The following is a 12,276-nucleotide window of genomic DNA, read 5'->3' as shown; positions in this document are numbered from 1 at the left end:
CTTGGGAGGGTGTATGTGTCGAGGAATTTATCCATTTCTTCTAGATTTTCTAGTTTATTTGCATAGACGTGTTTATAGTATTCTCTGATGGTAGTTTGTATTTCTGTGGGATCGGTGGTGATATTCCCTTTATCATTTTTTATTGCGTCTATTTGATTCTTCTCTCTTTTCTTCTTTATTAGTCTTGCTAGCGGTCTATCAATTTTGTTGATCTTTTCAAAAAACCAGCTCCTGGATTCATTGATTTTCTGAAGGGTTTTTTGTGTCTCTATTTCCTTCAGTTCTGCTCTGATCTTAGTTATTTCTTGCCTTCTGCTAGCTTTTGAATGTGTTTGCTCTTGCTTCTCTAGTTCTTTTAATTGTGATGTTAGGGTGTCAATTTTAGATCTTTCCTGCTTTCTGTTTTGGGCATTTAGTGCTATAAATTTCCCTCTACACACTGCTTTAAATGCTATAAATTTCCCTCTATACACTGCTTTAAATGTGTCCCAGAGATTCTGGTATGTTGTGTCTTTGTTCTCATTGGTTTCAAAGAACATCTTTATTTCTGCCTTCATTTCATTATGTACCCAGTAGTCATTCAGGAGCAGGTTGTTCAGTTTCCATGTAGTTGAGCAGTTTTGAGTGAGTTTCTTAATCCTGAGTTCTAGTTTGATTGCACTGTGGTCTGAGAGACAGTTTGTTATAATTTCTGTTCTTTTACATTTGCTAAGGAGTGCTTTACTTCCAACTATGTGGTCAATTTTAGAATAAGTGTGATGTGGTGCTGCGAAGAATGTATATTCTGTTGATTTGGGGTGGAGAGTTCTGCAGATGTCTGTTAGGTCCGCTTGGTGCAGAGCTGAGTTCAATTCCTGGATATCCTTGTTAACTTTCTGTCTCATTGGTCTGTCTAATGTTGACAGTGGGGTGTTAAAATCTCCCATTATTATTGTGTGGGAGTCTAAGTCTCTTTGTAGGTCTCTAAGGACTTGCTTTATGAATCTGGGTGCTCCTGTATTGGGTGCATATATATTTATGATAGTTAGCTCTTCTTGTTGAATTGATCCCTTTACCATTATGTAATGACCTTCTTTGTCTCTTTTGATCTTTGTTGGTTTAAAGTCTGTTTTATCAGGGACTAGGATTGCAACCCCTGTCTTTTTTTGTTTTCCATTTGCTTGGTAGATCTTCCTCCATCCCTTTATTTTGAGCCTATGTGTGTCTCTGCACGTGAGATGGGTCTCCTGAATACAGCACACTGATGGGTCTTGACTCTATCCAATTTGCCGGTCTATGTCTTTTAATTGGAGCATTTAGCCCATTTACATTTAAGGTTAATATTGTTATGTGTGAATTTGATCATGTCATTATGATGTTAGCTGGTTATTGTGCTCGTTAGTTGATGCAGTTTCTTCCTAGCAGGGATGGTCTTTACAATCTGGCATGTTTTTGCAGTGGCTGGTACCAGTTGTTCCTTTCCATGTTTCATGCTTCCTTCAGGAGCTCTTGTAGGGCAGGCCTGGTGGTGACAGAATCTCTCAGCATTGGCTTGTCTGTAAAGGATTTTATTTCTCCTTCACTTATGAAGCTTAGTTTGGCTGGTTATGAAATTCTGGGTTGAAAATTCTTTTCTTTAAGAATGTTGAATATTGGCCCCTACTCTCTTCTGGCTTATAGAGTTTCTGCCAAGAGTTCCGCTGTTAGTCTGAGGGGCTTCCCTTTGTGGGTAACCTGACCTTTCTCTCTGGCTGCCCTTAACATTTTTCCCTTCATTTCAACTTTGGTGAATCTGACAATTATGTGTCTTGGAGTTGCTCTTCTCGAGGAGTATCTTTGTGGCATTCTCGGTATTTCCTGAATTTGAATGTTGGCCTGCCTTGCTAGGTTGGGGAAGTTCTCCTCGATAATATCCTGCAGAGTGTTTTCCAACTTGGTTCCATTCTCCCCGTCACTCTCAGGTACACCAATCAGACGTAGATTTGGTCTTTTCACATAGTCCCATATTTCTTGGAGGCTTTGTTTGTTTCTTTTTACTCTTTTTTCTCTAAACTTCTCTTCTTGCTTCATTTCATTCATTTGATCTTCAATCACTGATACTGTTTCTTCCAGTTAATCAAATTGGCTACTGAAGCTCGTGCATTCGTCACATACTTCTTGTGCCATGGTTTTCAGCTCCATCAGGTCATTTAAGGACTTCTCTACACTGGTTATTCTAGTTAGCCATTCGTCTAATCTTTTTTCAAGGTTTTTAGCTTCTTTGCGATGGGTTCGAACTTCCTTCTTTAGCTCGGAGAAGTTTGATTGTCTGAAGCCTTCTCTCAACTCGTCAAAGTCATTCTCTGTCCAGCTTTGTTCCATTGCTGGCGAGGAGCTGCGTTCCTTTGGAGGGGGAGAGGCATTCTGACTTTTGTTTTTTCCCCATCTTTGTGGTTTTATCTACCTTTGGTCGTTGATCACGGTGACATACAGATGGGGTTTTGGTGTGGATGTCCTTTCTGTTTGTTAGTTTTCCTTCTAACAGTCAGGACCCTCAGCTGCAGGTCTGTTGGAGATTGCTGGAGGTCCACTCCAGACCCTGTTTGCCTGGGTATCAGCAGCGGAGGCTGCAGAACAGCGAATATTGCTGAACAGCAAATGTTGCTGCCTGATCGTTCTTGTGGAAGTTTCGTCTCAGAGGGGTACCTGGCCATGTGAGGTGTCAGTCTGCTTCTACTGGGGGATGCCTCCCAGTTAGGCTACTCGGGGGTCAGGGACCCACTTGAGGAGGCAGTCTGTCCGTTCTCAGATCTCAAACTCCGTGCTGGGAGAACCACCACTCTCTTCAAAGCTCAGTTGGAAATGCAGAAATCACCCGTTTTCTGTGTTGCTCATGCTGGGAGCTGTAGACTGGAGCTGTTCCTATTCGGCTATCTTGGAACCTCCCTACTCAGGAAATGACATTTAAACTGAACTTTAAAGGATGAATACAAGTTAGCCAGAGAAAATGGAGTAAAGTTTTCCATATAAAAGGAAAAGCATGATAATTTGAATGTTAAAAGTTTATCAGAAATGTCACAGCCTGGCAACAGAGCGAGACTCCGTCTCAAAAAAAAAAAAAAGGCAAATTAAAACAAATAAATTTTTAAAAAACCAGTGAACTGGCTGGATGCGGCTGCTCATGCCTATAATCCCAGCATTTTGGGAGGCCAAGGTGGGTGGATCACGAGGTCAAGAGATCAAGACCATCCTGGCCAACATGGTGAAACCCTGTCTCTACTAAAAATACAAAAATTAGCTGGGCATGGTGGTATACATCTGTAGTCCCAGCTACTCAGGCGGCTGAGGCAGGAGAATTGCTTGAACCCGGGAGGCAGAAGTTGCAGTGAGCCGAGATCGCGCCACTGCACTCCAGCCTGGCAATAGAACGAGATTCCATCTCAAAAAAAGACAAACAAAAATACACAAAAAAACAAAACCACCAGTGAACAATCCACAAAGTGGTAAACTATTAGACATGTATAGTTCCATTAAAGGGACATGACAATGTTGTCCTCTCCACAACTGTATTCCACATTGTACCAAAGATCTAGTCAAGGAAGTAAGACAGATAAACTTTCCCTTTTTGAAGACAATTATCAAGAAAATTAACTGAAAAACTGTAAGAACTGAGAGTTTAACAAGGTGCCCAGTACAAAGAGAGCATACACATTTTCATAGCTCTTCTGTATATTAGGCATAACAAACTGCAAAATATGAGAAAAGTGTCCTATCCACCTTAGTATTAAAATCATAAAAACCTAGGAATAAATCCAACAAGTAGCAAAGTCTATATGAAAAGAGAATAAACTTCATTTGAAAGATAGAATGGGTGCTGTGGTTCATACCTGTAATCCCAACACTTTGGGAAACTGAGGCAGGAGAATTGCTTGAGGAATTCGAGACCAGTCTGGTTAACATAGTAAGACCTTGTCTCAACAAAAACTTTAAACATTAGCTGGGTGTGGTGGTGCGCACCTGTAGTCCTAGCTACTCCAGAGGCTGAGGTGAAGGATTGCATGAGCCAGGAATTTAAGGCTGCAGTGAGCTATGATTGCACCACTGTAATTCAGCCTGGGCTCCAGAGTTGAGATCCTGTCTCTTTGGGAGGCGGAGGCTGGCAGATTGCCTGAGTTCAGGAGTTTGAGACCACTCTGGCCAACATGGTGAAACCCCTCCTCTACTAAAAACACAAAAAAATTAGCTGTGCGTGGTGTCATGTGCCTGTAATCCTAGCTACTCAGGAGGCTGAGGCAGGGGAATTGCTTGAACCAAGGAGGTGTGGAGGTCTCAGTGAGCCAAGATCACTCCACTGCACTCCATCCTGGGTGACAGAGCGAGACTCCATCTCCAAAAAAAAAAAAAAAAAGATGTAAAAGAACAATAAGTGGAAAGGTGACCCATGAACCTAAATGGAAAGATTCCATAGTATACAATTATTAAATTATTCTTTTATAACTATAAATTCAATAACATGCCATTCGATATCTTAAAAGGATTTTTATGGAGCTTGACAAGTTCAAATTCATTTGAAAAAGAAAGCATAAGAGAATAGCCAGGAACTTTTTGGGGAATGATGAACTATGAGGGGAACTTGTCCTGTTGGGAACCAAAATACTAAGGCTATAGTAATTAAAATAATTGTTAGAAATACCGAATGCATGCGGGGCTTAAAACCTAGATGACGGGTTAATTGGTGCAGCAAACCACCATGGCACATGTTTACCTATGTAACAAACCTGCACATTTGGCACATGTATCCCAGAACTTAAAGTAAAATAAAAAATAATAATTGTTATTGGCATAGGAAATAACTCACTAGTACAGAATGGAAAGTCCAGAATAAGGTATATAGATATAAATATATTGTATATAATATAAAGTTGGCATTTCAACCAGTAGAGAAAGAATGGACTATTCAATTAACAGTATTGGAACAATTTGCTATCCGTTTGGTAAAACATTATATTTTTACCTCAGACTACACACAAGTAAATTCCAGATGAATTTAAAGAGATAAATGTAAAAAATTCACCAATTATTTTTTAAATGCTGGGGTGGGGAAGGCTTTCCTAAACAAGACCTAAATTTATGACCAAAATTAAGACCCCAGTGATATACTGGAGAAAAACATGACTAACAAGCAGAAGAGAAAAAAACACCTACAGATTAATTTTTAAAAGCACAAAACAGCAAAAGATATAAACAGGCAAGCCATCAAAGAAAAAAGAAATACAATAGACAATAGAACATGAAAACATACTCCACCTCATGAGTAATAAGAAAGTGCAATTGTATTGTTTTTGGCCATAAAGCTGCAAAGATTTAGAAGTCCTAACCTAGGTTTAAGGGAAAGGAAACGCTTTAAAAAAAAAAAAAACTTTTAATTACTTTCTTTTTCTCTAAATTTATTCCCATGCCATAAGTTTTTGTTTCTTCACTTTCTTCTGGGATATCTTTTGCTTCCAGGAAGCCTCCTTTTCTGGTTTTGGATTTGTTCCTTTTCAGTGAGAATCATCTCGAAGAGCTCATGTATGGCTTAATCTGACCATGAGCTCTAGTAAGTCTTGTGGTGCATCTTAGGTGCTTTGTTCACTTGGATATACTCAGTGACCAGAGAATCTACATCTAAGCCGTTAAGCTCAGCATTCCTCTCTGTATTTTTAAGCATGTGCAGCAAAAGTTCAGCACTGTTTTGGGGGCCAGCAACCCTGTGTCCAGCCCCACTACTTGGCAGGGGCACACCTACCAAGTCCACCACTGTAACCTCGGAATGGAACACACTGCTTCTGTAAAGTGACATCTTTCAGATACTTGGTGGCTTTTCATATATGCATACCCTTGATGGCCTGGGCAGTTTCACGAGTGTTCTTAGTGAACATGAAGATTTGAACCTCTTGATTTGCATGATTTTGTGGGGTTTCCTGGGTCAAGTGACTAGAGAACCATTTTCACAGATCACCCCAGGCCGCTTAGGGGAAGAGAGGAAATTTTTTAGTTGGAAGTATTAATTGGCAAAAACTATTTTCAGAGGTAATTTGGCAATGTCCGAACAAATTTAGGAATTATATACCCTTTGATTCAGTAATTTCACTTTTAGAAATCTTATGGAAATGCTCATACATATGTAAAAAAAATTATGTACAGGATCCTAGTCCTTTCTTATGGATGTGTGGTGGGGATAGAAAAATACACCAGTATTTTTAAGTGAAGATGGAAAAAATCTAAGTGTTTTCCAGAAAGGAAATGTTGGAGAAATTATGGCACACCCATACTAAGCAATACAATGCTGTCATTAAAAAGGATGAGGTTAAACCATATGTACTAACACAGGAATATCTCCAAGACATATTATTAAAAAGCCTGTTGTCTGATCATTTATTATCTATCCCTAGCTATATATTAACGTGAATTATACAAGGGACATGCTGTAGATGTCAATCCCCTTTATCATGCTTTCCTTACTGTAGAGTCTGGAAAGCCAAAAACTGTTTTCCAGATCCCTTCAGAGCTGAGATTCCAAGCAAAACTAAAATTCCTCCAATTAGATGCACTCATGTGAGACTTAGATTCAGAACTGAATTACGCAGGGAGAGAAGCAGGGCCTGAGGTATCTACTGTGCAGGCTTGGATATTACCAGTGTGGTGTGGTTTTAGAGCTGGTGGTGATGGTGGATGGAGGCTTTCTGATGTGGTAGGTGGCTTCTTGACCATAGAAGCAGCAGATGCACCTTGTGAGTTCATGTCTGTGGTATGGGATTAGGAGTCATTCCTAGAACTCAGCTTAGACTCCATTTTGTCAGCCTTTTCAGTGAGTGATTCCATGAGTGATCTATATTGCTCAAAAAATTCTTTTTGCTTAAACTGGCTAGAGGAGTTGTCTGAAAATAGTACAGACAACAGATCCTTAAGGAAATGACATCTTGAACTACTTATCTGACCTGGCTGGTTTCAAGGCAGTGAGGATCCAGTTACTGTTAGAGGAGGGGAGACAGAATTGTACCTGCATGCATGGCTGGGACATGGGTTAGATTATCACCCATGATCACCTGCAATTAAATGTATCCATGTCAATAAACACAGTTTAAACTGTGTTTCTCCTTCCCTGGTCTAGAATCCTCAGAATCTTGCTGACACATATTCCTTAAGATTTTGCCAATACATTAGGAAATTCTTGCAATTCTGTTAATATGTAAACTTTCTTTTCCAAGGTTTGACTTTGGAATTATAGAGAATTTGGTGTTTCACCTTGTCATAGGTCAGAAGCAATAAGAGGTGGAAGGAGTGGTAAATGAAGAGAATGGGGACTATTTTAGAAGATAACTACCTGAGGTGTGATCATTACAAGATATTCAAGAAAATCAGAACCATTCTCATTAGATAGGGGAGGAGCTACTTCTGTTGGCAGATCTTTGGGTTTTGGGTACTTGGTCATTGTAATGTTCTCAGATACCACCATTCTACTTTTTGGGTTTGCATTCTTTCTTCCAAAATAATCTAACTGTTATTTAAGAAACCTGCTGAAGCAGTGAATTCAACTTATCTTGTGTATCAGTAACCTGCAGGATCAGACTGTTTTCTGGTTTTTCACTGTGTAACTCTATGGCTACAGAGAGAAGAAATTATTTCAGGGCAGTCAGGGAGCCAAACTCTGTTTCTTTGACCTAGCTAAACATGTCTGTTGTAAATGAATAAGAAGCATGCTTCAATATTCAAATTTTCCATTTCTTCTAGTATCAGTTTTCATAAGTTATGTTTTTCTAGGAATTTGTCTATTTAATATACATTTTCAAATTTAATCACAAAAAATTGTTCATATCTTCTTACCGTTTAGTGTCTATAGGGTTTGTAGTGATGTCCTCCTTTTCAAGTCTGATGTTAATAATTTGTATTATGTTCACTATTGCTATAGGTTTATCAACTTTCTTAGTATTGTAAATAATCCATTTTTTCTTTGATGATTTTCTATATTGTATTTGTTGTCTATGACATTAATTTCTACTCTGTTATTTCCTTCTGTCCACATTTTTGGGTTTAAATTGCTGGTCTTTTTCTAACTTTTCTTTTTGGGGGGGCGGGGACAGGGTCTCACTTTGTTACCCAGGCTGGAGTGCATGGCATGATCTTGGCTCACTGCAATCTCTGCCTCCTGGGTTAAAGCAATTCTCCTGCCTCAGCCTCCCGAGTAGCTGGGATTACAGGCACATGCTACCACACCCAGCTCATTTTTGTATTTTTGGTAGAGATGGGGTTTCACTATGTTGGCCAGGCTGGTCTCGAACTCCTGACCTCAGGTGATTGACTCACCTCGGCCTCCCAAAGTGCTGGGATTACAAGCATCAGCCATTGTGCCTGGCCTCCTTGCTTCTTTTGAATTATTCAAGTATTATTTGCTTTCTCCCCTTTTGGCTTTTTTCAATACTCTTTTAGTAGTTCACCTAGAGATTACAACATGCATCCTTGATTTATTAGAGTGTAATAGTGATACTTTTATCCCTTCCAAAACAATGCTGAGATCTTAGAATACCTTAACTCTATTTGTCTCCTTCTAGCCTTTTGTCAGGCATTTTAATCTTCCAGACATTTTAAGCCCTATACAACATTATTATTACTGTTTTCTGTGGTAATATTCACTTAAATTTACCCATGTTGACCATTATTTCTTCTTGTATGTCTGTATTCCCATCTGGGATCGTTTTCATTCTGCCTAAGTTTAGCGTAACTTTATTATTATTATTGTTGTTGTTTGAGACAGGGTCTTACTTTGTTGCCCAGGCTGGAGTGCAATGGTGTGATCTTGGCTCACTGCAACCTCCACTTCCCATGCTCAAGCAGTCCTCCCACCTCAGCTTCTGAAAGTAGCTGGGACTACAGGTGAGCGCCACCACAACCAGGTAATTTTTGTATTTTTTATAGAGATTTTTTATAGAAATGAGGTTTTGCCCATGCTGGTCTTGAACTCCCAGGCTCAAACAATCTGCTTACTTTGGCCCCCCAAAATTCTGGAATTAAAGGTGTGAGCCATCATGCTCAGCCAGTGTCTTCATCTTTTTAAAGAAAGTATTTTACTTACCATAAAATTCACCCATTTTAAGTGTACAATCCATTGGTTTTTAGGATATTCAAAATAGTGCAAAGATCACCACAATCCTATTTTAAATCACTTCCACCACCCAAAAAGATCCTTTTTGCTTATTTGCAGTCACACTCTATTCTCATTCCCAATCCCAGGAAATGATTAAGGTACTGTATGTATGGATTTGCCTTTTCCTCTGAAAACCTCATATAAATGGAATTATATATGGCCTCATGTCCAACTTCTCTCATTTAGCATGTCTTAAAGGTTCATCTGTGTTGCAATATGTATTAGTTCATTCCCTTTTATCACAGAACAGAAATCCATGTTATGGCTATCCCACATTTTGTTTATTCATTCACCCACTGATGAACATTTGGATTGTTTCCACTTTGGGGCTGTTAAGAATGACACTGCTGCTGAACATCTGCATGTAAGTGTAAGGACATGTTTTGTTTCTCCTGGATATATACCAAGGAGTAGTTTCAGGTTCATAAACTTGTGTTTAACTTTGGCCATAATCTTTTTGGATACTGCTCTCCCTCATCCTAGTCTGATTCCAATTACACATACGTTAGACTTTTGTACCATGCCTGATGCATCTTATACATTTTTATATATATGTTTAACTCTTTGTATTTTAGTGTGGATATTTCCCATTGACCTACCCTCACATTCACTAATCCTTCTTCAACTCTAAAGTGTTAGTCTCATATATAAAATTCTCTTAAGTTCTAGAGTTCTCATTTAATTCTTTATAGATTCCAATTCCTTGATGATATATTCAATCTTGTTTTTTCTTACATTTACCAATCCTGCCTATTTCAAAGTTCATGTCCAACGTAAGTCCAATGTGTGAATTTATTACAGGTCTGTTTTTCTCATGGTGCTATTTCTTAGTATGCTTAGAAATTTTTGCTGGAATGCTAGAGATTGTGTATGAAAAACTATAGAAGCTGTGGATGAAATTATCCTCTTCCAGGGAGGATTCACCCTGTCCTCTGTCAAACTAGAGCAGGGACACCTCAATCCAGTCAAAAACTGAGCTTACTCAAGGCTGGGCTTCAGATTCCTAAGGTTAGCTCTACTGGTTTATTTCAACTTTTGGGGTATAGCCTTTGAGGGGTCACAATGACAGAGCTTGCAGTGTTTTTAGAGACCTTCCTTTTTGAAATCAAGTTCAATTTTTGTTTTTGCTCTGCTGCTTTTCTCAGTTTTCTCACCTTGTACAACAAAAAACTGGTAAATGCCTAAGAAAATCAGCATCATCACATGGGGTTAATCCTCTGCACATCCCTTCTCCCAGGATCTTTGCCCTCAAGTCCTGGCTAACTTAGGAGCACTTCAGTGCCTTCAAATAGATGTTGCATGCCTCCTGTTCAACTTTTGCTTAAGCTATACTGTCACATCTAGAAATGGAAGTATGAAACAAGTTGTTTTTGAAACAAAATCTGGCTATTTGTTCTGACAGGATGTTTTAAAAGTACTTACTTTGAAAAGACCTCCCTTGGCTGGGCACGGTGGCTCATGCCTGTAATCCCAGCACTCTGGGAGGCGAGGCAGGTGATCACCTGAGGTCAGGAGTTTGAAACCAGCCTGGCCAACATGGTGAAGCCCCATCTCCACTAAAAATACAAAAATTAGCTGGGCATGGTGGCACATGCCTGTAATCCCAGCTACTCAGGAGGCTGAGGCAGGAGAATCGTTCGAACCCGGGAGGCGGAGGTTGCAGTAAGCCGAGACCATGCCATTGCACTCCAGCCTGGGCAACTCAACACTCAAGTCTAAAAAAACAAAAACAAAAAACAAACAAAAACCTCTTCCACCTAAAAGAGTATGTAAGAGTATAGCATACATTTCATATACCACCTTTACTGAAAAGAGCTTCATAAGATGTAGTTTGGGTTGTCCTGAAAAATTGAGGCCTTTAAGTTCTACCTGTATAATGCTCATAGAATATAGTATCATAGAAGTTGATATTTCTACTTTATAAACAATTGGTTTTGCAGAATCTGAATTCCCAGATATAATTAGCTGGCACCTGCCTACATCTGGGTAATTATTTTTTGAGACGGAGTTTCGCTCCTGTTGCCCAGGCTGGAGTGCAATGGTATGGTCTTGGCTCACTGCAATCTCCGCCTCCCAGGTTCAACTGATCCTCCTGCCTCAGTCTCCCAAGTAGCTGGGATTAACAGGCACCCACCACCATGCCCAGCTAATTTTTGTATTTTTAGTAGAGGCGGGGTTTTACCATGTTGGCCAGGCTGGTCTTGGACTCCTGACCTCGGGTGACCCGCCCACCTTGGCCTCCCAAAGTGCTGGGATTACAGGCATGAGCCACCATGCCCAGCCATCTGGGTAAAATTGTTTAAAAGTTAGTATCGGGTTTTCACTTTGACAAATATGTTTGGCTCCATGGCATTTCCATGTGCTATGTAATGAAAACACCAGTCACCAACAAATTACCAGTGGTGAAAATGTTACCTGTCATTCCCCCACTTTCTATGCTAGACAGGCATTCTAAGCCACACATCTTTGGGCTCAGATCTACCCACACTTAGGTGCAAAATGTACCCACGGTGGGAAGTGATGTGGAACCCTTTCCTCAGTCAGTATGACACAATCGAGCCTCCTTTTACATTTATAATCTGGGCTTGGATTTTAATCCCATCTTACCCAGTTCCCACAGCTTGACTACCCCTATTGCCTGTCTACCCAGATGTCTTACCCACTGCCTGCACTGTCTTTTAGCAGTAACTGCAGGTCCCGGCCAGCACTCTTCTGGTCCCAGGTGCTCAGATCTGCTCTAACCAACTACTTCAGAGGCACATTCTTTTGGCTCAGAAAAACACCCCATGCTTAGCATTCATTGCACTAGCACTTTCAAGTTGGAAACAGAGGTGTCAACCTCATTTACCATTTGAAAATTTTGGTATTTATTAAATACAAATTCTTATTTTAGGCAGACCTGTATGACTACATAAAGCAGTGGAAGTTATTTTTTATACATAACTGGGTCTTTTCCTGAGAACAGAAAGTCCTGGGAAGATGCCTATTTTAGAGTTATTCTTTATAGAAGAAAACATCAAATTTCAGAGAGAATTAACTGACTTTAAATCTATTAGAGGTCTCCCTCTGTTACTAATTTTTAAGTGATCTGGGCCTTATTTTAATACCTAAAAGCCAAATCAAAACGAAGAAAC

General features: G+C 39.7%; 1 protein-coding gene across 3 annotated transcripts in view; it reads left to right on the top strand.

The window, feature by feature from the left end:
- The window catches only part of PRDM4 (PR/SET domain 4), a 52,352-nt gene that overhangs the window by 35,745 nt on the left and 4,331 nt on the right, over nt 1–12,276 (top strand). For 2 of the 3 annotated variants that reach the window (XM_063694278.1, XM_055358958.2), the window contains exon 12: nt 8,773–8,871. In XM_063694278.1, coding sequence (XP_063550348.1) covers nt 8,773–8,871 — 99 coding nt within the window. Of the gene's footprint in view, nt 1–8,752; nt 8,872–12,276 lie in introns of all 3 variants that reach the window. The other variant, XR_008670584.2, reaches the window with a different exon arrangement.

Source organism: Gorilla gorilla, chromosome 10 (genome assembly GCF_029281585.2).
Source record: "Gorilla gorilla gorilla isolate KB3781 chromosome 10, NHGRI_mGorGor1-v2.1_pri, whole genome shotgun sequence".
In the NCBI taxonomy this organism is placed as follows: domain Eukaryota; kingdom Metazoa; phylum Chordata; class Mammalia; order Primates; family Hominidae; genus Gorilla; species Gorilla gorilla.
The sequence above is the reverse complement of the archived record's forward strand: the minus strand, read 5'-3'. Positions and strand labels throughout refer to the sequence as shown.